This window comes from Emys orbicularis, chromosome 12 (genome assembly GCF_028017835.1).
Source record: "Emys orbicularis isolate rEmyOrb1 chromosome 12, rEmyOrb1.hap1, whole genome shotgun sequence".
NCBI lineage: Eukaryota > Metazoa > Chordata > Testudines > Emydidae > Emys > Emys orbicularis.
This window is the reverse complement of record NC_088694.1, coordinates 4,280,284-4,307,245: the sequence shown is the minus strand read 5'-3', so window position 1 is coordinate 4,307,245 and position 26,962 is coordinate 4,280,284. Positions and strand designations below refer to the sequence as shown.

Genomic DNA, 26,962 nt, shown 5'->3' with positions numbered 1-26,962 from the left:
CTTGACCCTGGGAGAAAGGAGATGGCACTGCATTATGTACCAACCGACCACCAGATCAAATACAAGCACTAGTGCCAAACAGACAGATGGGATTAAACCCCAAATCCTGTGTGTTAACTCCATCCTGGGCAGGTCATAACCACATCTGACAACACAGGGAGCTGACCTTCTTACTCTTTCACCTTGTGTGTAGCTGGTCAAGCCACCGTTTAATTAAATTGAAAAATGAGTTGGTGCTCTGGGTCTCCCCTCCACTCACCTTTTCTACACCACCAAAGAATCCAGCATCTGCAGAGTGAAGTGCTCATGTTTGGAAGTCAGGCAGCAAAAATGAATAAAAACAAACCGCTTTTGTGGTCAGCAAATGAAAGTCTCCAGTTCAGCCACCTGGCTGCACTCTGAAAGGAGAAAATATTTCCCTATGAGGTCACAGAGCTCCGCTGTCTTTCCCTGAAACATATGTCTACTCCATATTCATCCTTCTCCCAAGGTCGTGCAGCCTTTGGTGCAGTTCCAAACTAATCACTGTCAGAATTTCCCCTTTCCTTGCACTGCTTAAGTCACACATGACTGTCAACATAGTTTCCAAGAAGCTATTTTCCAGGATTATCATGCTAAAAAATTAAGCCGGTGTTTCAGCTGCTGCTTTTCCATATTCCAAGTTTCTCTGGCTTGAAGAACTTCCAGAATTGTTGCTGCTGTTGCCAAAGCTCAAATATGGGACAGAAGCCGAAAATAAGGTTGAGGAAGAATTACTGGAAGGAAGCTTAAAGTCAAGTTCAATTAATCTTTAGCGTACATTTCTAGCAGAGTGATGTATTTGAGATCAATTCCCAATACGAGCAGTTCAATGAGATGGACAGCCGTGATGAATCAATGGCTAGAATGGGAAACAACTGACACTCTCCATGCAATGACAGTGCCACAGCCCTAGAAGCCCACTGGCATGGAATGTTTTCATTCAAGACCTAGCTGTTTAAGAATTAAAATGAGGGGCTTTTTAGGCAGTGGGGTGTACAGTAGGTTAACTTTGGTTACTCTGGCTCATTCCAGTGGGGAGAACAGGAAGAGAAAGTTTAAATAAACCTCCCCCCTTTTCTAAACTATTCCCAGAGGCAACAAAGAGTCCTGTGGCACCTTTAAGACTAACAGATGTATTGAAGCATAAGCTTTCATAGGTGAATACCCACTTGCGTCTGACGAAGTGGGTATTCACCCACGAAAGCTTATGCTCCAATACGTTTGTTAGTCTATAAGGTGCCACAGGACTCTGTTGCTTTTTACAGATCCAGACTAACACGGCTACCCCTCTGATACTATTCCCAGAGGGAATGAAGGAAAGCCCACGTACAACTGAAAGCAGTATGCAAGGGTATGAGAGTGATCTGACCTTTCTGAAGAACTAGCCTGGGGCTCAGTCCCCTCAGAGTTGGTTTTTGACCTACAGCTTTTTAACCCCTTGCCAGCATCGCCTTCAGCAGTGGCTCTCAACCAAGGGTACACAGACGTCTTCCAGGGGGTACATCAACTCATCTAGATATTTGCCTAGTTTTATAACAGGCTACATAAAAAGCACTAGCAAAGTCATTACAAACATACAATGACTTGTTTATACTGCTCTACATACTATACACTAAAAAAATGTAAGTACAATTGATTTATTTTATAATTGTATGGGAAAATGAGAAAGTAAGCAATTTTTCAGTAACAGTGTGCTGTGACACTTTTGTATTTTGATGTCTGATTTTCTAAGCAAATAATTTTCAAGTGAGGTGAAACGTGGGGGTATGCAAGAAATCAGACTCCTGAAAGGGGTACAGTAGTCAGGAAAAGTAGACAGGCATTGATAATTTTTACATATGTTATTTTTAATGCAGCACTAGCATCCTTCAATGCTCCTGCACCTTTTCTCTTCCCAAAACTAGGCCCAACGTTTCCCAAGGGAGTTGTACTAGCATGGTTTTTTCCTGCTTTGGTACCTACTTTGCTTTGTGTAGAAAATATGTTCTGCTCTGTGCCTCAGATGATACCATGTATTGACCTCTTTTCTGCTCATTCATTGCATAACGAAATTGTCAGCTCATACCATTCCACTAAGTTCCTTTTGGCTCCAGTCTCTCCACTTGACAGGGGCCAGCTCCTCCAATTTTAAGCTGCATGCAAGTTCCCCTATTCCCTCCTTCAGTCAGTTTTGCATAACAAGTTCCTGGGAGCATACTGTTGTGTGTCAACTGATGTTTGCTAGTGGCTGTTATAGTGAAGTACTAGACAAGAGGTACCAGTTCATCAGCTGAAGCATAACACATACAGAAGCTTCTAGTGGCCAGAATGACATGCATTACACAGAAGTCACCAGCTTACACCTCCCTCCCAAAATTACTCTACTAGTTGGATAATGCCCTTGATGGGTTCGTACCCTTTGCACTTACTCATTTAGATTTCTAAGTATAAATGCAGGACCAAAAATTCACTTAATTTGTTTCCCAATGGAAAGCTTTATTGACAAATTTCCTCAATATTCACCTGTAGAGAGAAACAGTTCAATATCTACGCTCCAGCAGTCCCGCATTTAACTGACACTGTTTCCCCCACACTGAGGGTAATTTCAGCCACAAACAATAAAACCTGGTAAATGACACTCTACACTCCACCTATTTCCTATCACATTTGCCTTCTAATTTTTCATAGTATGCATCCCCCCCCAACAGCTGCAAAATGTGGGAACAAGGGTGGTTATTGAGGTTTATGATCAGCAAATTCAAATGTCAAAACTTGCTTCTCTAGAGGGCAAAAAAAAATTTTATCCTAGAGGAACTCAAACCAGAAAAACTACTTTGATATGTATGTAAGCAAACCTAAAGACCTGAGTAAGTCCCACTTAGCCTCTAAGGCACAGAATTGCTCACTCTAGGTTTTTATGTGGAGGCACCTTTGCCTAGAATAAGATCAGGCCACCATAAGGTAACCTTTCATTCTATGGCTCCTGAGTGATAGTGCTGGACAGCAGAATAGCAAAATATCCAGACACTTGAGGAATAAGTTAAGTCTCCAGGATTCTCTGCAAGTACTGTAAACAAAGATTATGGGTGGAGATATTAGTCAAGAGAATGTACTATCATATTTAGGACCCTCCAAACTGAACCACCTTCACAGTGGCAGGGTAGAGACAGGATTCTCCAGTACAGTGCCCACATTGCTAGAGACAGAGCTTTGTCCTTTTCTAATCTGCCTTCAGAGCTTCTTCCTTAAAGGACGACGAAGGCATACACTCAAGTACAGAGAAGCAAGTTGTATACACTCAGGCAACAGAGTGCACATTGAAATGAACACAATAACTGGCACATAGGCATGCTGCTACTATCGTATGATGCAAAACTCTAGTGCTCCAACCCCAACTTTGTAACCCTCACATTTCTCTCTATATAAAAAGATTATAAACAAATAAAGCATAAGGTGATGTAAGGCTTGCGATTCAGCTTCAGAGTCCAAGGTATTATTTCCCTATATGATGCTAAAGCTCTCTCACTTAGCTTTTATTTTTGAAGTTCGTTACATTTAAAAATAAAGATTTTAGTTCTGTTAAAGCTAGAGCGTTAGTGTAACAACTAGGCAGCTGCTATACAGTTTCCTTTTTGGGAGCCCAGAGAAAATGACTGTTTACTCCATTCCCATATTAACGAGAGAGAAGATTTTCAATGCCTCTCTGGCCCTGCACCTCTGTGGTAGTGGGAGAGAGCAGTGATGGGAGACTAGGAACTACTTCTCTTCATAAATAATTTAGAACAGAGGGCTGTCGCCAGAAATTGAAGATTTGTGTTTCCCATGCAGTTGGCTTCTTCCATATTTGCTCTTCCCACCATGCCTAAAGAAACAATCTTGCCTACTCAAGCAGCTTATCACGGAGTGAGAAATGCACATGTTTGGCATAAGAAATTCTATTTCTGGACTAGGCTGAGTAAACTCCATTTTACCTGCTCTCCCAAAAGGACAGCACAGTGATACATTTCATCTACAAACTTTAGTGTAAAATATTTGTGTACAAAACATTGTTTTTATTTTACTTGACTCCAGCAGCAATGTCTGTGTATGGATGTATGGATACTTCTCTTCAGAATGGGAACTGCCCCCTTCCTTTATTTGCACACTTGCTGTTGTGAAGAACTAGTGGGGCTCCTGCCGTTGTGCACAGCCGTGCAAAAAGCCACACCGAGGGATTAGAAAGGAGCGTTGTCCTGGGGGGGCTTGTCGCCAGATCCTGTGGGGGAGTGGGGGTCAGTGCTGTTCTCCCTGCCGCCCACCACTTTGGACTGCAAAAGGAAGAAAAATTGTTGAAGATGACAAGAGAATGACACTGGTCTTGTGTCCTCAGTGCAAACAGTTACCACTTCTCCAAGGGGTGTACTGACATACAGTAAAGTTATTCTCCCCCCATAATCTATTACCAATTATTAGCCTTAGAGAGACTGCACATTCTTAAGAACAGGGGCTCCAACGTGCCATTTACCCCTGAAGTTCTCTGTAAGCACTAGTGCCCCTTTGACAGTTTTAAGTTAGTTTCACACAGACTCTCTTGCATGGGGATTTGCTTAGCATGGATATAAGTGGGAGTTTAGCAACAGGAGAATAGACAGTTACCTTTATGGTTCCAACTCGGTCTTCAAATGACTTGAAGGTTGTAGAGTTCCTTAAAGGAAAAAAGGCAATGTCAAGTCAAAAGGGGTAAGCTACTGGAGCAATTGGTTTTTAGTTTGAATTGAACAGGCTGAAAATATCAAGCCTGTGAAAGTTCATTAGCCATTCAAATGCAAGAGCACCACCACCCACAACACACCCAAGGCAGTTATCACTCCGGTCATCTCGCCATCTCCCTGCAAGTTAGGATTCACTATCTCTAACTAGTCAACTGCATTAGACATGCCATACTTGGCATACAGCAAGGTCTGCAAGGCAGATATTTATACCACATTATATTTTTCCCATTGTTTGAATACAGGCCACTCAAGCTAAAAACCTAAAAGGCAGGCTGAGTTCCGTTATGAGTCAATGGATTACAGATTAGGTAGGTTTGTGAGGGGAAAGCCTCACAAACAAAGGACTGGTTTCTTGTTTATGTAAGAAAGCCATGTTTTTAGTCCAAAGGGGAAGCTGAACATTTTCAACAGGCCTGAAAAAAGTCATTCAGCTTTCTCCATTACCTACTATTAGACTGAAAAGGAAGGGCTTCTCCGGAGTGCAAGAGATGAACGGAACATTAAGAGTTATAACCCAACGAGAATACCTGGGACTCTATTCTCTGACCACACGGCAGAAGTAGTCACTTATGTCAGTGGGAGAGATTTGTGTCCTGTGGTATGAGAACTGAACCTTAGAGGTGAGCAATTAATTTTAATCCACTGTTTGATAAATTTAGCCTTTCTGCTTACTGAACGATCACAAATGTTTCAGGAGTAGTAGTCTGTATTGAAGAGTTATGATTTAGCACATATATCACGTGGAATTGTTCCCTCGATGGACTGCAGTGTGCAAGTTCTTCCAGCAAGAACATTCACATGAGAACAGAATTCAGTTTCTGTTCCTAGACATATTTGCACACAAGACTCATTTTGAACATTTGCACCCATACAACAAACTTACCTGCTTTAGTTTGCCAGAAACACAAGAGGTGCAAGTACAACCAAAGTTCTACTCCCATCATACAGTTCATTCATCCCCATGTGTGGGAATGGGGATTACAGTTTATACCAGATTCTGCTCAATTCTGAAGTTTAGCTAAAGTTTTTACTAGAAAATGAGCAGCTTTAAGGATAGTTTTGATTTGTAAGATACAGGATTAAGCTTCTCAACTTTGTAGAGATTACTTAAATGTGGAAAGGATTTGTACTGCTAACTCCTATGAAGATGAAGACAAAGGCACATTTCTGTTCAGGGAAATTATACTGTCCCAATCAAAAGTAAACTCATGCAAAGGAGGACTAAGAAAATTTTTCTTATATGTTAAAACCAGAGTTTCCAATTAAACATTTTATTGTAAAGAAAAGCCAAACTTCTTAATCAGTTTATAATTTCTTCAGTAGCTAGTGATCATAAGGGTAGTTAAATTCTGGAAGAGGTTACGTGGGGAGGTTGTGTAATCACTTGCACTGGGGGTTTTTAACAGGTGAGCAAACACCTGTCTGCGATGGTGTACATATACCTGGTCCTGTCTTAGCACAGAGGGATGGATTAGGTGACCTTTTGAGGTCCCTTCGAGCTCTACACTGTTATGATTTTACCACATAAGGAAGACATTGTTCTACTGCAAAAGTCAGGGTATTTTGGCTTGCTGGACCATTAGCTTGTAAACCAGGAATACAGCAGGAGGTCAGAGAGATGTCATCTGCACTACTAGTTACAACTGTATTGAAATTCTAACAAAAGGATCATAATTCTCTTTAGGGACCTTTGAAAATAATAAAATTGCAATTTGAGTTTTGGCAGGGTTACAACACTTCACTTGAGTCCTCATTAGGAGAGAGTCTAACATAGCCACTAATAAACCTATGCAACAGGCCTCAAAGCCCTGAACTAGTGGGGCTGCAGGAGACATTACCGCACAATGCACATTAGAGGTCAACTGAAGGAAACAGTCCCAATACCCAAAATGAAAGTTGAATTTAAAGTCCCTAGAAGTGGGTTGGAATTAACTACGCCTCCCACCCTCCCACTTTTATAGACATTTGCTACGTTACCTCATAGCTGGCATACTTATCGAATGGCGAATGGAATAACTGCTACTCGGAAGCATTAAAAGTGGAAAAGGAAGAGTTAGACAATTCAAACAGACATTGACAGCATGTGTGTTTAGGTCTTGCACGATTCCAAACACTTACTGTTCCCAACAACATTAAGGCTGCTGTAAATAGCTGAGGCAATAGAAGTAAGCCACAAAATCCCCTCTCCCCTGCTCTTTGACACACTGCAGCCCAAACTAGTTTTGTAATTATAGGATAGTTAGCCTGAGTATCTCTAACTGAAGAATGCAAGATATGAGCAGAGTGAATGGTGTTTAGAGGCTTTGTGCTTCAACTGCTGACAGATTTGCTTATGTCAGTACAAAGAGCCAAACCTCCCACTGAAAAGTTTAATTTAGGAAAAGCTTTTTCAACACCACGCTATGCCCAAGAGCATCAAGAAAAGGTATCTGGCCCAAGATCCAGGACTAGATTATTTTTATTTCAGAGAGAAGAGACGCTGCATAGGCACCACACAAAAAAAAAAAAGAGCTGAGAAGTTCCATGACTGGCTTTCTTGTACCAAGTTACTCTGTTAATCAGGGTTTAATTTTAACAGGCAGGATACTCCCAGGATTTAGGAGTAACAGGGAGAGGTACAAGATGCATGCAGTGAGCCTGAGTATGGAACCGCACTGAGCTGTCAGCTTTCAAATAAAAAAGCTGCTGTAAATTGCCTACAGCCCCATCTACACTACAAATATGACCAAGTCAAGGGACTCAATTACAGCACTGCAATTATTTATGTTCAACCCTCACAACCAATTGCAATCTCATTGTAAGGCCAGTCCAGGGGCATCTGTTGCAACCAAGTTCCCTAACTAATCTGTATTAGCAGTGCAGATGGGCCCTACATGGTCTGCAGTGTCCCCTGGAAAGATTAGCAAAAAAATAAGTAAGCCTCCTCTTTTAGTACCCCTGAAAAGCGTCTTACCTAAAGGAATGCGAGAAGGGATGAGCCCTGGAAGAACCCATCGGCAGCAGCAGGAAAGAAAAGTGAAATGTTAGTTAGGCCCCAGTGTCCAACTGACTGCTCTGCTTAGCTGCCCATAAGTCTTGCACACAAATGCCTTAGATAGCAAGCCCACCTATCTACAACAAAATCTGCCTCAAGAGGAATTAAGAAAGCTGCCCAAGACATTTCTTATCCTATGATCTTATATTATGTGAACTGAGGTATGAAGTTTTGCAAAGATCAATAATGGTAGTGTCGGCAGTAAGAAGTTACAGCCAGGGCACTGCGTATTCCAGCACTATTGAATCTAATCCCTGCCACAGAGCTGTGTTCACACGCTCAAGCCTTGTCTTCATTAGAAAAAGGTTTTAACCCACATGTTGTTCACACCTGGATTTTACCAAGGGTTAGCAAACACTGGAAAACCCACCTCTTCCCCCTACAGCAGCCACACGCTAAGCTTTCATTTAAAAGTGCTATTGTGAATACTCCTTACAGGAAACAAATGAAAGCCAAGGCACTGTTTTCTTCCTGAGTCTGCAGACATGGCTAGTGAGGGCATGATAACAAAAACTGTTCATCCTTACTATAATTTATGTCACATCCCAAACTGCCTTCCACCTACTCTTGGGTGCCAAGTCACAACTACTCCACCCACCACGACTAAACTATCTCATCCAGGCCCGTGACAGCTTCTACAATGGTTACATGTTGCCAATACAAAAGAGTCTAAGGCAGGATGAGAACATGGAGATGGCATAAAATGAATTTACAAAGAAACAACACTGCAGCTACTCTGATTTCTCTTTCTATTTTATATTATTTAAATGTAGCTGCCAGAGCTTCATCTTTGCAGCAGTGCAGTGCAGTAGAAACGAAGTAGTCTCGCCACACGCTTAAGATAAAACTTTCCATGGAGAACAAGGGGCTCCGATTACACCAAAGCCCAAGAAGTTAGTCATGCTTTGTGGTTTCGCCCCCAACATATATTAAGGCCATCTCTTCAACAGCTAGAGCCAGAGCCAAAACATTGTCTATTGGTATGTTTGAAAGTGAGAGTTTCTACAACTCGTTCCTGTAAAAAGATTAACAACTTGGACAATATACACAAACATGCACCACTCCCAACACTGTATGTATTACCACAAGCACGGCTCAGCCTGTTTAGCATCTGACACTGAACTTTTGAAGATTTATTGGTGCTTTTTGTAGCCCTTTTCCTTCTTTGATAAAATGTCTCCAGGTTACATAAATTCAGGAGCTGTCCTGCAGCCAGTCATCATCAGCTCAAAATAATATTTAACAATCAATATGCTTGTAGTAGTAGCTACAGTAGCAGACTCCTTCAAACATTGACATGAAATGTATATTAGAAAATATACATTCTGAAAGTTGTCCTCTCTAATGATGAAGAGGGCATTCCATTAAGATTAGCTTACTGAAATCATACACTACGGTAAAATGCTGTAAGGCAAGAATGCCTGAGACCTGCATCAACGGAGAATGCAGAGATAACAGAGAAAGCTAAACTGGCTAAGACTTTTGTAGCTTTAATAGCAACGCTGCACAGAACTTGCAGAACACCCATTCACATTAGTTAAGCTAGCCACCATATGGACTAGTCCAGTGGTTCTCAAACTTTTGTACTGGTGATCCCTTTCACATAGCGAGCCTCTGAGTGCAACCTCCCTTATAAATTAAAAACACTTTTTAATATATTTAACACCATTATAAATACTGGAGGCAAAGCAGGGTTTCGGGTGGAGGCTGGCAGCTCACGACCCCCCATGTAATAACCTCATGACCCCCTGATGGGTCCCGACCCCCAGTTTGAGAACCCCTGGACTAGTCTCAGAGGTTAGGCAGCTGGGGAAGATGTAGCAGGGTAACGAGCAGCATCAGTCCTCTTAATCATAGACAACTTCAAGTACCAGAGGTTAACTATTGAACATGATGAATTCTAAAGCTATTACATTTCAGACACTCCAGCAATGCATGGCAACTAACTGATGTACTGAAGATGTTTCCCAACACAAGTTATTTTGATTCTATAGTGGCAATGTGTTTTACAAGGGAATTGTGACCAACCATTCTGCACATTTATGTTGTCATTACCCCCTTTCCTAGCATTTTTCAGCAGCTAACGAAGGCTGACAAACAGTCTGCAGTGTCCCCTTCGGTTATCTCAACCCTTCCAGCAGATGGGAAAATAAATGTCTGGGTCCTTTTCTTATAAAAATGCAGGCTGAATGGACAATCAGAGATAAAGCCCCAGGAGCATTCTAACAAGCAATTACAGTTAAAGGCTAGCACTGAGATTCATTGAAAACAAGTAACATCTCACCCATTCAGAGGAAAACTGCTCACTACAAGAAACCAACCTCACTCACTGTAATCTCTGATCACATCACGACTACCAACAGTTTACAGTTCTATTTGGAGGGAATGTTGCTGCTGAAGACTTTGCTCCAAAAATATCAATTGAATCTGTATTGAAAGTCTCAGGATTTTTTTCCCCTTAAGACAGCAGAGAAGTACAGACAGAGAGCAATATAGGTTTACTTCCAGTCTTCCTCTGTTGTGTGTGTAGTGTTATTAAATCTTCACGGGAAAGAAGCAAAGGTTACTTTCATTTGTTTTCCACTATAGGGCGATAAATCCACAGCAAATCCCACTGAATTATTTGGTAATGCTGTGACTGATGTTATATATTTCTGACAGAGAAGGTGCCCACAGACCCACCACTTCGTCTTCCAAGAAGAAAGTGTTAATTGCATTAATGTAGGGTGTTTTCACGTTAGTGCTGCATGTTTAGACAGGAAATTCAGGAGTTTCTTCTATGTAAGTTACAATTAACATGTACCTTTTTCTATTCACTTTTTCTTACTGAATTCATACTACACAGCCTATGTATTTTGATGTGGACACACTGGCATTGCTCTAGGAAATTTAAGGTTACAGAGTTAAATTGAGAACTAACAAGCTCACATTGCTGAACAAACAATATCTGTGCATGGTTTAGTCATGGCAGGTTAGTGGTAGCAGAAATGCTCCCAATCAGACTGTGAAGTGATTGGGCTTACAGGGAACAGAATTCACACTTTTGCCACAGCTGCATGTTTGGTAGGTAGACCCCCACATTTACTATGCACTTATGACATTGGCAAAAGGAACCACATTTTGCCCATTTCAGTCTGCTACTGCCTTAAAATAAATGGGAGAAAAAAGATTTATACAAATTGCCAGGTCGTCAGTAGGGAAGAGGAGTCAAATGCACACTAGAAAGATTAGAAACTGGACTAATTCTCTGCCCAATTCACATAACCTGGGTGCTACTGAAGATGTGCACCAATATCTGCTACTCCAGGAATGCCACGTACAACTCAGTGAGAGTAAATTTGGATTATCCAGTACTATGTGATCAGAGATTACATCAAATGCTTACCACTTGGGTACTCCAAGCCACAGAGGAAAAGGAGAATCTCTGGGAAGAATGAGAGCTGTGATGAAGAAACTGCCCAATCTGAATTTTGTCAAATGTCATGTTTAAAGATAACCTTTTTGGTTAAAAAAAAAAAAAGACTATTTTAATAAATTAGGCAGCTATGTATGCAGAGTCTAGGGAAGAGTTGATATCCTGCAAAAAACTCTAGAGAAAAAGTTAAATACTGTAATTTACAGAATATCTTTTCTGTACACTGTCATTAACTGTCTGGAAGACTTCTAACAGATCTTCTTTCCCCATTACGTTTGGCCCATGCAAGATAGTTCTGGCACAGAATGGAGTAAGTGGGTTTCTGCTGTTCTAACACCTTAGTGCAAACACCATGATCACAATGCTTTTGCACTGAACTTGTATGCAAAGTACAGCTTTACAAAAAACGCACCATTTAACTCCCTTAGGACTAATACACATGTAACGGAGTTTAAGAAGAATGGCTGAAGTCATCCTGAGACTCTTTTCCCCCCTTCCTCCCCAGAGGGGATTACACTCTACAATTACTAGATACTAGTTTTGCATGAAGGTTCTGGACTAAATATGATCACATAAGACCAAGGCAACTAATACTCAAGCACAGGCAATAATAATATTTAGAGATGAGCTAAAACTGCAATTGTTCATCTGAAGACCTTTGAATTATTTCCATTTGAACCACTCACTCAAATCTGCCCTTATGGTTTGGTTTCCCTGTTAGACACCATACTGATGGGTGCAATATGAGCACTTAGATCAGAGCAAGCACCACACCCAAAGCCAAATGGATAATTTTTCAGTTGAAGTGTGGCTAAAATCTAGAGGGTTTTTTTAAAACCAGTCTGAACCCTAGTTCTAAGCTGACCTTGAACCTGAAGGGAAGGCTAAACCTTATACAGATTTGAACACTACCTCTGATGCATCTGAGGCTACGTCTACACTATGGGGGGGGGATCGATTTCAGATATGCAAATTCAGCTACGCGAATAGCGTAGCTGAATTAGACGTATCTGATCCGACTTACCCCGCTATGAGGACGGCGGCAAATCGACCGCCGCGGCTCCCCCATCGACGGCGCTTACTCCTACCTGCGCTGGTGGAGTACGCGCGTCGATTCGGGGATCGATTATCGCGTCCCAACGAGATGCGATAAATCGATCCCCGAGAGATCGATTTTCTACCGCCGATCCGGGCGGGTAGTGAAGACCAGCCCTCAGTTAGAGATATTGTCAACTTAAGTTGCCTAGGAGTTCTCTTAGTTCAGTGAAGACTGTTTTAACTTGGAACTTCCCTTTGCAAAGCTACGAACCCAAAAAGCATTGGGCTAGTACAAGAGAACTAGAAATTGACTAGTTTAGCCATCCACGCCAAATGAAATGCTAGAAAAGATTTAGCAGAAAGTGAATCACCACATTTTCATAGCTCAGTAGAAGAAATTCATAAAGAAATTAAATTACTTTGTCAGTATCCCTTTGAGATAGGTGTTGTATTGACAGATACTTCCTGCCCTCAAAATTAGGTCAAACCAATAAATACTAGATGGTGCTTACTGAAACCCTGAGTTGATTGCACATGAATGCCTGGGAATGCCTAATTTCCTAACTTGCATTATTTCATTGGTTATAGTAACCTCAAGTCACTAGAGATATTTATGAGGTTAAATATCTGCCATATCTAAGTGTAAGACAGCCGAAATATAGTTGGTTTTGTGCTCCAATGGCTAATATAACACTGGCTTATCCATTGTTTCTAAAGCCACCTTCTGCTGTCCCAGGGAGCTACCTCCTCCGCTACACAGTGAGATATTAGCAGCCTTCCTGGTACAGTAGCTAATACAAGTCTCTAAAACCTATGCAATAATCTAATATATCTTTAGATGTAAAAGTTAATAAGAATTTGGGATAAGTGACATTGATTCTAGATCTTTAAACAATTCCTCCTGTTCCCTTTCATCAGATTAGTGGGTTTATAAACCTCTGTAGTCACTGAACATGGAAAGGAAAAGTTCTAGTCCATATTAGTAACAAACATCTGGACTGAGTCACTTCCCTTATTAAACCCCCCTCCCCTCAATACCCACTGGGCTAGGTAGTTGTGCCCATCAGCAAGGAATATTAACTTTCCATACATCAGAGAACTGATGCATATTATTTTCGTTGCATAATATTACATGTCCAGTTTTCTCCACCTTGAGGTTCTCTACATCTCTGATGGAGCCAAAGAGCTAGACTCCATTTTCTCACTTTTTATGCTGGTGTTAAAATAGAGTTCCATCTTCCTGCAGAAGAACCAAAAGGGGCTCCCCTCAAATCTTTTCAACACCACTATTCAAACAGGATGAATGAGCTGCAGTGGAACAATATGGTACTTCTTCCCAATATGGGGGAGACTACAATATTTTATTAGTTTGTGGAACAAGAGAATTTTATGTTTATGTTAACATATAAATATGTTCTGGGAACTGTTGAAAATTAAAGCGATAAGAGTTATCACCAAAGTCAGACCTCTCAGAACACTGCTGGGGAAAATGATGAAGAAAGGATTCCTGAGAATGGAGCTCTTACCAGAAATAGCTTAGAAAAATATGTATTAAAACCTGAGCGACATATACTGGATCACATGAAACAGCTGTATCAGATTCATATTGCCATTAACTGCAGTGCACAGAACTAAAAATGGGAAAAAACTAGTCATGAATTCCAGATGCTCAAACCTCAACATTGTGTGAATCTTGGACTCCAGTGCTACAGTGAAAGTGGAACAGAGCTCTTACCTCATGTCACCAAGTTTCCTGCTGATAACAGAGCCCACGTTGGAAAGGGCAGCTGAAGTTTTCTGTCCTGCCTGGGACAGGGTTTCCTGAGTCTTCTTATAACTAAACAGAAAGAAGTTGAACAACTGAAGGTTAGTAGGGGGAAATATTACAAGCAGCGAAGTGAGAAGCACCTGCCAGCATTTTGGAAAAGATGCCAAGGCAAAGAGAGGGGGGCACTAGGTTAGCAGGTTGCACTGACATGGCTGAAAGCTACTCTTCTGGTCTCGTGTGTACTTACGGCTTTGAATCTTAGCAAGAAAATGCAAGTTGATTTAATTTATTTCTTCACATTTAGTCCATGTTGATATTTTAGTTTCCTCTAATCATTAAATCTGATTATCAGATATTTCAGTGAACATTTCAAAATTTCCAGTTTGGGTTTTTTTAAAGTGCTTACAGCTCCCCACTCTTCCTTTTCAGAAAAAAATTGCCCCGTTCAGTATTGAGTAATTGTTCTCATAAACAAACTTTCAGCCCTGAGGGAAGAGAAAGCATTTTTGTCGCAGAGTTCAGGATGGAAGAAGAAACTGGTAATACTGACATGTTACAAAATAGATAAGAATTGCAAGAATGAGCGAGCATCACCTTTGCAATTGCAGCTTAGAACCAATAGCTAGAAAAGTTTCCCATCAGTTACCTTTAACCACAGGTAAATGAGAAGTCTTGGACAGCTTTACAGGAGTTTGATTTTACACATACTTGAAAAGTTCATAAGAGGGTTGGAGAGAATAGGCACTTCAGAGCCTTTTTATTTCAAGCCATGCTCTGGGACCACAGGTGAACAAATACATGCTAAGCCACTTGCACAACTGCATCCTACCCAAGCTACTCTTGGGTTGGCAATTAGCATCTATATTTACAGCAACTTCAACTTGTGAGGAAAAAAAATCAGCTACATACACCAACAAGGGAACACCAAATTTGGGGTAAATTAAATCTGGGTTTTCTGGCACCTGAGTATTTAAGTCTGAAGTTATCCTTCTTACATAAACTGTGCTAGAGTATTTTGGAACAGGACATGTAAGAGTCACCCACTACTCTCTCATCCCTCAAATACCAAAGCAAGAAGCAACGAGTTCAAGTAGACAATTTAGGCTGACAGTTATTTCTCTCTCTCACTCTCCAGATGGGAGTGTGGGAGATAACACAATGGCACTTTGAGCCAGATTCCAAGAAGTCCTCTTAAATTATGCTTTTTTAAGCCCAACAACCCACATTCTATAACGTGAACAGGACTCTTGGCTCAACTACACTAGTTACTGCACATGCCTAGTACTTCACAAAGCTCAGTAATGAATCAGCTTTATTTCCTCACCCCCAGTCCCAACAAAAATGATGATTCATATTGTGTAATCTAGTCATTTGCCAAATTCATGCCCGTCAAATTCAGATAACAAAGACTTAAAATCTGCAGGATATTGGATGTCTAACATCCAGGTCTTCCAGTGTCATTCCTGATCCTTCTCCACAGCACAACTTGTTTTGTAAGAAGTGGTGGTAATTATATGATTTAAGGGTGAGAGATTGGTATTGAATGCTGTTAGCTTTAAAACAGGCTTTGGGGCACTATTGCAGCTAATGAATTTACACCTGACCTGCAGAGTCAAAACTTCCTTGGAATACAAGGAATTCAGGCCCCATCCCTCCTGGGTACTGGGCATCTCCCCAGAGCAGGCTGTCACACTGTTCAGTAGTGCTATCCAACAGAACTGTGACAAGAACTGAATCACACTACACATTAATTTTTGTACTCCAGTAATGCCCATAAATTGAGAAGCCTCAGGCTCCAATGCAAGTTAGGACAGCAGGTTGCACATATTAATAAAGACCAGTACTATGGCAGTGGACACATATGCAATATTACACAAACTTAAATTGGCCCCATATTTAATTTTTTATGAAATTGAGGGCACTGGGAGCATTCCACATGTTTAAGATGTAAACTCCCTTTTTTAAAGTAATGCTACATGGTTTGGGGTTCCAACACTGAAGCATTAGGAATCTGAAAGTAGATCCAACTAACAAAAGTTAGAGACATCGTTAGTTTCCATTGTCCAAGTTGACAGAAATGCAAGAGTAAACAGCGTGTAATTAGTGACGGGAACATTTTTACTGTTAACCCTTTAGTCATAATAAAGTTTAACAAACAACTTAAGTAGACTGCCTCCACTAGGGACAACCAAGACTCCATCCTCACTCAAATAAGGGCACGTCTACACTCTGAGCTGGGGGCCTAATACCTGTGCTAGCACTGAACAAGCTCAAGCACTAAAAATAGAGTGTAACCACAGAGGTGCAAGGGGCTACCCATCCCGAGTATGGGCCTGTCCAAAAAGCTAGGTACGCATTCGGGGCAGCTGGCCCCTCCTGCTGCAGCTACACTCTAATTTTAGCGCACTACTGCGATCAGAGCTAGTACAGGTATGTCACGAGCTGGAAGTTACAAGCCCAGCTCAAAGGGTAGATGTGCCCAGTTACACCCCACCCCACTTCACACAAGCCAGAGAAAGATGGCCTTGAACTGTACTATAAACAGGTCAAAGTCAGGCACTGTCAGATCAGCAGAGAGGGGAGCAATTTCTAGAACAGAGGGAGGGCCCTTCAGTAAGTATGCTGTCATACCCCTCCCCCACTCCAATCAGTTATTTAAATATGGGGACTACTACCTTGAGAGCCCTTGATGATCTTAACAACTGAGGTCAAAGGGAAGAAGAGAGGTAGGTCTCTCAAAGAGCCAGGACCCAACCTATACAGGACTTCAAAATAAAAAATTTATTGTACCTGGAAGTGACCAGAAAGCAAGAACTATTGAAGAACTGGTCCAATATGTTCCATGCAACTGACTCTGCTAGGCAGCTGCAAGTTACAGCTAGTGCAGAATGCAAGTGGCCTTAAAAGGGAGAAGACATCAGATTATTGCTATCTGCAAGCCAAAAGCATGAAGTGTAGTGAGGTATGGATCCTGAAAACAGACTTGCAAATTGATGCTATATGCTGCTGAAGAGAGGTGGTTTTTGCATATGTCAGATAGGTATCCGGGAGTATCAAGGAAGTAAGAGCACTTTTGAACTGCACACCTCTTGGACAAATCCCTTCAACACGGCAAAGGCCTAAACCTAGACCCATAAAATTCTCCCCTCTCCCACTAGTCTCACCTCCCTCTTGCTTGCTCTCATCCAGCTACCAGTGTCAGACACAGAGAAAACAGAAATCACAGAACATCGGACACCGACAGTTCTCTCATCTGACTAAATGATTCTGCAATCTCCTCCAGCCACCTCATGTACACATTAGGCAAGTGCACCAGCTTCTACCCTCCCTCCACATTACATGCTTTGATTAGATGGCAAACCACGCTCTGTATCAATGACTGGAAGCCAAGAGAAGCCTCTCAACAATGCACAAAGGATTTCTCTTCGAAAGCGTTACAAGTGTCATAGGTTAGGCCTTTGTTTTCAGTTCAGTCAGGAAGCTTGTAAGTTATGTCGGCTAACAGCTCACGCAGTGGTACAACAGAAGATGACTACTTACTCAGCAGAAGAGTCCCAAGAAACCTGGCAGGAAAAACAACCTTGTATTTCCTGAATCTGACTACTGGCATTTATTTAATCCTAGATCAAGGAAATGGGAATTCTGCACTTGTTTCCCAAAATGCCCTAGGAATTTCACTTTTCATCCCTTCCCACTTTATTTTAAATTTGTGTTTAGCTTGCTAGAGAGAGACAAGGCAGATGAGGTAATATTTTTAATTGGACTAACTTTGGCTGGAGAGAGAAGCAAAAACTTGTCTCTCACCAACAGTAGTTAGTCTTATAAAAAAATATTACCTCAGTCACCTTATCTCTCTTCTATACTGTGACCAACATGACAACAACATTGTCTAGCTTGCTAGCATTCCAACTGCCGGATAACAGTCTTTCTAGTGCCAATCCAAGCAGGAAGACTGGCATGCAAAACTATTCTAGGTGTAAAAAAACCAGCTCTTGAACAAGCTACATAGGCAGGCTTCCTACTGCCGTTTTCTGGCAATTTATTATCAATGACTGCAAGGAAACAGATCTAACAGGAAGTTTCTTATTCTATGAGAACACGCCCATGGACTGAACTCTGATTAAATGCTACTGACTTAGGTAATAACTAGGGTTTAAAGAACAGTGCTCAATATCACCAAGTAACGGAACAGCCAGTGTTTACTCTCATTTTGTAATGCAAGTGGACAGTCTACTTGAGAACCCCACACTCTGGTAAGTTCTGATGTCCCTCCCCTCTTCCCCCCACCACCATCACCAACAGTGTTACACAATGAAAAACATCTTCCATTTGCTCCCGTGACAGGAAGCCACCTTTATGCTGACACACACACTAGCAGTTAATATAATTCAAGTTACCAGAAAAGAAACTGAATTCCATACCACGATGTACAGAAGGGAGTTCAGCTACAAGTGACCTAAACCTACATTTGCCGTTATCTAAGCAAAATTGGAAAATTAAGGCGCTCCTATCTGCCTCTCATAATCCACTCAGCTACAATCCATTACAAATGGAGACTGCATTAAAAATGTAATGAGCAGTTTGAGGGCTAGGAATAATTTTTATAATATACTGGTAGCATTTACTCCAGAGAAGACTTCATTCAGTCAGGTAAGCAACAACAACAAAAATCCAGCTCCAAACAAGGAAACAAATTATAAGAAATCCCACAGTCAAGCTACTATGCAAGCAAGCAATTTTAGCCATACTATGACAGGCAGCAAGGCAATTATGCAAGCTAAGCAAAGTTTATCTTTAGAAGACAGTAGCTACTAGGATTCCTGAGGAGTGAGATTTAACAATCTGCTTTAACATGAGTTAAGCTCACAGGTTAGACCTAGATTTTACTGCAGCAGTGCCAACACCCTAAAAACAGCATGGAAAGGAGGAACCTCCACCCAAAGAAGGGATTGCTTAACATCAGAGGAGTGACTAAAGAGCTATTTGAGACTGACGGGCAGAATACAATAGCTGTGGGGTTCGTAAGCTTTTAACATTTACTCGGTGCTCTTAAAATGGTATACTGACTGCCTTGGAAACTGAAGCCATATTGATTCTGAGATCAGACACCAAATAGGAAAAAAGTGCATGCTGCATCACAACGACCCATTACTTTCCCTCACCACATCTAGGTATTAGATAGCTCAGTCTGTCTATTCAATTCATGGCTTGTCAGGTCACACTGACAAACCCAGTGCCAACTCTGAATACGGTCAGAGTGATATGTCCACCAAAAATTGGAATGAATCAACTCATTTCTCCCAGGTCAGTAGACAGCTGTTGGAGGGTAAAGATGTCACTACTGACCACAGTTGGAGTCACATCAGTGACTTGAATATGAAATGTGTATTTATTGGGTAAACATAAAAGGGTTTTATCGGTAGTACTTTATGGGACTAGTCAAAGCAGAAAATTGTTAGCTTGGGGCAGAGAGTGTTAGTGACAATGTGCTTTTTTGAAAGTTGGTTTACACTAAAGGTTAAAACACTCACGCTTCTGATTGGGTTAATTTTTCATTCCAGTCCTCCAGTGTGCTGCTGGCTGAAAGATATCTACAAATACAACGGAAATTAGAAAAGGTGCCAATGCTTTCAAGACAAATGCTCTCCTTCCTGGACCATCCACATCACTAATGCCTCTAGACGTTTAAGGAAACAAGTTCTGTTCCCATGTGATAGATAGGGGGAGGGAGAGGGAATGGCTATTAGAGGAAAGAATTCTAAAAGAACAAAGTGTTTTATATGTGGGCAAACATCCAAGACCAGGTTTCCTCTTTATTCAGATAATGGTGGCTGGCCAAAGAAATTGCACATATTTAAGCTAGGAGTACAGAAGATATCAGGCCAGTTCAAACAAAGTTGTAAAGTCTCCCACTTTGCCTCCTATGGGGAACCACTCCCTCCCCTCTACTCACTATATAGCAGCTACACTGCAGCCTGGTATATCACTGAGCATAGGAACCAGGAATTTGAGTTCTATTTCCAGCTCTGATACTGCCTTGCATGACCCTGTGCAAGTCATGTAACTTTCATCTCCATTTCCTCATCTTTAACAGAAAATTACATAAGTCCAAAAAACTTACAAGATCTCAATTGCTAGAAGTTCTACTACATGGCATAACCTACATTATTTTAGAACTAAGATCAATGAATGCCTAATACTAACTAATTAAAATATTCTAAAGACAGATGACCAGGTAACAAGAAATGCATTGTAATAACTACTGTCTGCTAGTAATTGAAGTTCTACTCAAGACCACACCAACTAAAATTCACAGCATTCTAACCTATATTGGCATCCAACAGATTAACAATAGGCCCTTATTTGTAAACTGTCAAAGTCACACTAACATGGTAGCAGTTACCAGTAGCTGACACATATATGCCCAAGTTTGTTTGGCCCTCATTCCTCCTAGCACTGAACACATTCAATCATCTTGTCTACCTTTGTGCCCAGAAGAATGGAGTCAGTCAGCTGGTCCCCAAAGTGTTTGCTATGATTTTTATGGAGTGAAGGGGAGAAAGCACAGATTAGCTTTAGAACAGGAAACACAAGGTTCACTCTGATACGGCATGGGACTTCATTCACACTTTGCCTAACAAGGGCTAGCTGACAGGCAACAGTAATTCTTAACATTTCACGCTTCATTTTATGTAAAGTGTGGCCTGGTAACTGATTGGAATTTTCCTTCAGCTATGGCAACAGACAGCTAAAGAGGTGATAGCAATATCTTTTGCTTCCATCACCTCTGCAGCCATTGAAAGTCAGGTACCTTGTTAATAAGCAAGAGCTTTGAACATGGATTCACTGTGCCCCAAGCATACAATCAACCCCTTAATGCCTAAAAGAACGAGCAGTACAAATTGGAGAATAGAGTGAGGAGCAAGTAGGTGATGCTGATGACCAGAGGAACTCACAGTTCAGACTGTGTCACTTTCTCATTCCATTCTCCAAGTTTCTCAGATGTTTTCATATAACTAGAAACAAAAAATTCTGGTGATTAATCATATTTTAAAGTGGGAACATTTAATAAGGAGAAGTCAACACTTCTGAGATTTAAGTTACATGTTGAAACCAGCCAACGATCCGAGACTGAGGGGAGAAGAAATGGGTAGCAAGATGTAGAGCAAGAAAGTCCTTCCCCACATGATGGCATTGTCAGTCAGTTCAGATTCTAACTATAGTCAACATGAGAACACTTGTATTAGATAGCGTTCCTTTGGTTGCAACACCTCCCTTTCCTCTTGATCATACTCCTATGGCAGTCAATGGTGGTGCTCTTAACTCACCTTGTTTGCATGTGCTTCATACTGCCGGACACAGAAAAAAAAATCTCAGTCTCACCACTAGTAGTACCAGTCAGGGATACTGACAGTCTGGAATGACTCATTAGCCAGTCTAAACCATGACCTCACATCTTTTCATGAAGTTTAGGTGCCTCACTGTATTCTGTTCCTGGGTGCAGTCTGCTATAGGTAGGGCCCTACTAAATTCATGACCACAAAACACACATCATGGACCGTGAAATCTGGTCGCCCCCCATGAAATCTGGTCTTGTGTGTGCTTTTACATGATACTACTCAGATTTCACAGAGGAGACCAGTGTTTCTCAAATTGGGGGTCCTGACCAAAAAGGGAGTTACAGTGGGGGGGTCACCAGGTTATTTTAGGGGTGTCACGGTATTGCCACCCTTACTTCTGCGCTGACTTCAGAGCTGGGCCACCAGAGAGTGGCGGCTGTTGGCTAAGTGCCCAGCTCTGAAGGCAGCGCCCCGCCAGCAGCAGCAAGGGTGGCAATACCATACCATGCCATCCTTACTTCTGTGCTGCTGGCAGCTGCTCTGCCTTTAGAGCTGGGTTCCTGGCCAGCAGCCACCGCTCTCCAGCTGCCCAGCTCTGAAGGCAGTGCCGCCGCCAGCAGCAGCGCAAAAGTAAGGATAGCAATACTGCAAACCCCCCTACAATAACCTTGCAGCCCCCACAACTCCTTTTTGGGTCAGGATGCCTACAATTACAACACTGTGAAATTTCATGTTTAAATAGCTGAAATCATGAAATTTACGATTTTTAAAATCCTTCTACCATGAAATTGACCAAAATGGACTGTGAATTTGGTAGGGGCCCTAGCTATAAGACTCAACCTGGTGACCTGAAGCAGGGATTGAGCAAACTGTGGTTTTCTACACATTAGAAACACCTTGTGCCCTTCCCTCTGAACAGTGATGCTTTGTCTACACTACCACTTTTGTCGGTAAAATTTTTGTCGGTCAGGGATTTGGGTGGGGGGAGGGAGAAAGAAAAAAACTCACCCCCAACCAACATAAATTCAACCAGCAAAAGTGCTGGTGCAGACAGCTCTATGTCGGCAGGAGAGGCGCTCCAAGAGGTGTAAAAATATAAAGAGATTAGACTGTTCTGTTTAATAAAGGAGAGATCTCTGCAACTTCTCTAACAGCAAAACTATTAAGTAATGATCCACCTGAGCTCACAGGAGGGATATTCCATTTAGGATAAAATAAATGGGGCAGTTGTAGCATTGCGATTTAGAGCTCAATTACAGTTTGTTTCTCTTCACCTCTGTGTCATCAGGTGAACTGTACTGAGTATTACATGCACTTGGCCATATGCACTATAAAACTAATTCCAATCCCTGCTAAAATATGAAATTCAGAGCATTAAGCTTGAGCAATGGAACACAGATCCCCATCGAGCCAACATACTGGTTTTCATTACAAACACTGAATAATAGTTAGCATTTCAACCTTTAAAAAAAAAAGTACTTACTCCAGGACCATTCCAAATCATCAAGCCTCTGAACTATGACATGCATTAGCTAGAAGATGCTTTACCCAAATCATTTCCCAGACAATCAAGTGCTAGATTTCTGGTACTTTTTGCTTGGTAGTCACATTTTACTATGACAAGCAAATATTGTGAGTTTCTTTATCCTCTCTCCACTAAGAAAGTCACAGAGGAACCTCACTTTTTACAGAGGAAGGAACTGCTTTTTACAGAGAGTTTTATATATATATATATATATATATATATATAAATCAATCAATCAAATCTATGGCACAGGGAACACCTACGCATTGGAGCCTTGGACATCATGCCAGCTCTTCGACAGGTTCTGCTTCAGCCCATCAAAAGTGGTCAAACCCAGTTTTCTCTTCAGTTCTCCACAGTGCCTCTCTTTGGCAGCCAATACCTGACGCAAGGTACCAATTTCCTCTTCCACCTACAAGACAGGTTCCCAGTTAGAAGCATGCCTTAGTGTTACAGAAATTCAGTTGATCACAACTTTTAATAAAGTGGTTAAACAGAAAAATAGGCAATAACTTTTCACAGCTCCCTCAATATAAATCTGATATATTTATAGACTGAAGCTCTGCTAACAAAAAAGTGAGATGAAATCTAAATTCCACAGACACCAATTAAATTTGATTTAAAAGATTTAGACAGATTAACTTTAGTATGCCACCGGTAAAAAAAATTTGAGGTTAAGTTAGGAAAATTTCCAGAAAAATAACCCCACTGGCCACTTAATGTCACAAAAAAATCACAGGAGCCTTTTCTAGGGCTGGATCCTCAGTTAACAGTAGATTCTATTAACAGATCTGAAAAACTGCAGAATCCTGCATACAAGGAAAATGGTTTATTTTTATAATTCTGTTCCTTTGTTATTATTACAAAGCTAAGATCCATCTATTCCTGTGGCTTATTTTCTGGTTTCAATCCTGTTTGTCATCAGAACTGTAAGTGTCAGAAAATAGGTGGAGGCAGAAGGAAACAAATCTTAACAAGCCACAACGCAGTACATCTGGACTGCTTTGCATTACTGAAATTGCATTCAAGTCAAACAATCAGAATAGATTTCTACAGTGAGTTCAGAAACTACACGAAAACAGCTGTAGCTCTCACTTCCTGTTTTGTTTCAGGTGCAAGTTATAGACTGACATTTAAAGAGGTCACCTTCATTATTTGCCCATTTGCATGTAAATTTGCAAACCCGCAATATCTTGAAAGCTTTTAGATCTAAAGCCATTGCCTGTAATGGGAAGAAACATTAAAAGGAACTCCATGTTCTCATAATTCAAGAGTAGTTTCTCCCCCATACTCCACCTGTTTTCTCATTCTGAATGGAGCCTGAAATTAAATGGCTTTTTGTTAGCCTCAGTTTGTGGAAAACCATTTTCCTTGTAACTTTGATGTCAGGAAAACTCTGATAAAGGTGCTAACTGCTGCAGCAAAACCAGAAGGGGGAACATGAAATAAAGCATATTGTTAAAGTCTTCAAAGTTAGTAGTTACTTTTATTCTTCAGTAGTGGAATGATGGATTTAGATTCCAGAGGAGAGACTAACATTACACCATTGCTGAAGGCTAAAACATTTAGTGTCCCTTAAGCTTTCTTATAGCAAATGGAATTACCACTTGTCTTTTTTACTTCTCACAGATATAGAGGTACAGTCTAAACAGAAATGGTAGCGCCATTTTACCTTGGCAAGCTCCAATCTTAACTCCTCTTCCTCAGCATCAGTCAGCCCCTCAGGTGCAGAGGTCCTTGCACTAGCAGTATTATCCACAGGTACGTCTGTCATGGTATCCGACAACAGACCTTTGTTGGGAGAGTTAAGGTTGATATCTGACACAGACAAGAAGCAGAATGTGGAAAAAATAAGCCACTAGCAAGCAAAGCATGTTATGCAAGCAGATGTGCTCCGCAGTACATACAGAGGGAGTCCCGGGGAGAAAAAAAGAGGAAGAGAAAGTTTGCATCTAATAATAGACATAGCATCTTTCAGAAGTATAGGAAGAAAAATGTACTAGTCAAAAATATTTTAACAGCTCCTTGGCCTAAAGTAACACATTAATCACTGAGCACATGCATTGCTAATATACAAGGCAGGGTAAACAAGGTGCATCTCTCTACACAGGAGTGATAAGATCTGGATCGGAAGTTAACTATAAACTGGGCAATCCATCGGAACCTATAACGCATCAGAGAGAGACTGTCCAGCAGGGAACATCTGTGCCAGTACATCGCCTGAACTAGCTTGAAGTGTATCTCTCATTTACAGAATGTGTATAAGGGAAGCCAACAATACAGCTTCCATTTAATTAACAAGTGTCATGACCTCAACTACTAGTTTAGTGAATTACATGCACTACACTGCAGATGATACCGCTAGCACTGCAGAAGCAAGAAAGCTTTGAAGTCATCCCAGCAAGTGCGCTCTAGAGCAGCATGGTATCTACAGATTGACAGAATCAAACCATAATTATTATAAAGAATGGAGTCAGATGCCCTCATTCCTATAATTGCCAATACATTTGTTTACAGCCTCATCCTCCATTTCTCATTCTATTAAAAATAGGCGTGGCTCCAGTTCCAGAGGAGTTTTCAAATATATGAGAAATCGTAGAAGTTAAGACATTTCCTCTTCCAAACAGAGTTCAGCTCGGATTCTTCCCATCTAGTATCTTCTAGATAAGAACAGGAGAACTTGTGGCACCTTAGAGACTAACAAATTTATTTGAGCATAAGCTTTCGCTTAGTCTCTAAGGTGCCACAAGTACTCCTGTTCTTTTTGCGGATACAGACTAACACGGCTGCTACTCCGAAACCTATCTTCTAGATTGTATCTCTTGGGTTTCTGCCTAATGCCAGACAACATAATCAGGGTACTATCAGACACATCCTCCCTCAGCCATGCACAGGGATGGGCTTCCCCAGAGAGGCCTTCTCCACCTATCATTACTGCCTAGAGAGGGGGCGCATCTCCAGAGGGACCACGACTGTGGCTGCTAGTTTATCAGCGCACCGTGCTGCGGGCAGAGCAGCCCTCAGAACAAGAGCGTCCAGCCCTTCCTCACTCAGCGCCCCCCCGACGGCAGGTAGGGAGCCAGGCCAGGCCTCAGCACCCTGACCCGGGCAGAGGGCGGCAACAGGGCACCTGCCCCCCGCCCCCCACACCGAGAGACCCGGCCCAGCCTCTACAACCCTGAGAGCAGGCGCCGCCTCGGCTCAGCCGGGCCCCCCCCCCCGCCCCTGCAGCACCCGGCCGGGCCGCCCCACCCCCACCCCCCGGGGTGGGACGGGACGGAGCTGGGCCCCCTGAGCCCCTTCGCACCCACCCACCGGAGCGACAGCTCCGACCCCTCCCCCACGGGCGCCCCTCCCCTCAGGGCACGGCAGCCCCGGCGCAGTACCCTGGCTCGCGCTCTCCATCTCGGGCCCGGACCCGCTGAGCGGCTGCAGAAGGGGACCTGCGCCGCCGCCGCCGACACCCAGAACGCAACCCGCCGCGCGACCCCTCACCCGCCCGCTTCCGGGGAGGCGCGGGCAGAACACGTCATCAGCTACGCCACGTCCCCGGACCGGAAACAGCCTCTTAGTGGGTGGGGCCACGAAAGAGGTGACTTTGGGCGGGGCACGAAACGAGGAGCCGGCATACGTCATGGGTAGGGGGCGGGGTCAGAAGGAACCCGATGACGTCAGGACGAGGGAGACGTGAACAAAGATTTAACGTGTTGGTTGGCGGGGGGCGAAGGGACCGTGGGTAGGTTGAGAGGGGTATGATGGGAACTTGGGGGGCCAGGGGCTGGGGGGATAATGGGAACTTGGGGGGCCATGGACTGGGGGGATAATGGGACCTTGGGGGGCCAGGGACTGTGGGGCTGAGGGGATAATGGGACCTTGGGGGGCCAGGGGCTGAGGGGATAATGGGAACGTGAGGGCAGAGAATTGGGGGCTGAGAGGGGGCTGGGAACTTGGGGGGCCAGGGACTGGGGCTGAGGTAGAGTGACCAGATGTCCCGATTTTATAGGGACAGTCACGATTTTTGGGTCTTTTTCTTATATAGGCTCCTATTACCCCCCATCCCCTGTCCTGATTTTTCACATTTCCTGTCTGGT

At 42.3% G+C, this 26,962-nt stretch overlaps 1 protein-coding gene across 4 annotated transcripts; it reads right to left on the bottom strand.

Annotated features, from left to right (window-relative positions):
- Positions 1-2,466: 2,466 nt before the first annotated feature.
- TPD52L2 (TPD52 like 2) lies at positions 2,467-26,380 on the bottom strand. 4 transcript variants are annotated; one of them, XM_065414240.1, is made up of 8 exons: positions 26,258-26,380; positions 24,544-24,689; positions 23,135-23,283; positions 20,963-21,022; positions 19,538-19,597; positions 13,974-14,075; positions 4,636-4,684; positions 2,467-4,307 (listed from the first exon to the last, which is right to left on the bottom strand). In XM_065414240.1, exons 1-8 carry the CDS (start codon positions 26,274-26,276, stop codon positions 4,215-4,217), a joined length of 678 nt encoding a protein of 225 aa, XP_065270312.1. In that variant the 5' UTR covers positions 26,277-26,380; the 3' UTR covers positions 2,467-4,214. The 4 variants fall into 4 exon arrangements, with proteins under 4 accessions (XP_065270312.1, XP_065270313.1, XP_065270315.1 ...); XM_065414241.1 differs by having other exon boundaries at positions 24,544-24,662; XM_065414243.1 differs by lacking the exon at positions 19,538-19,597.
- Positions 26,381-26,962: the final 582 nt, after the last annotated feature.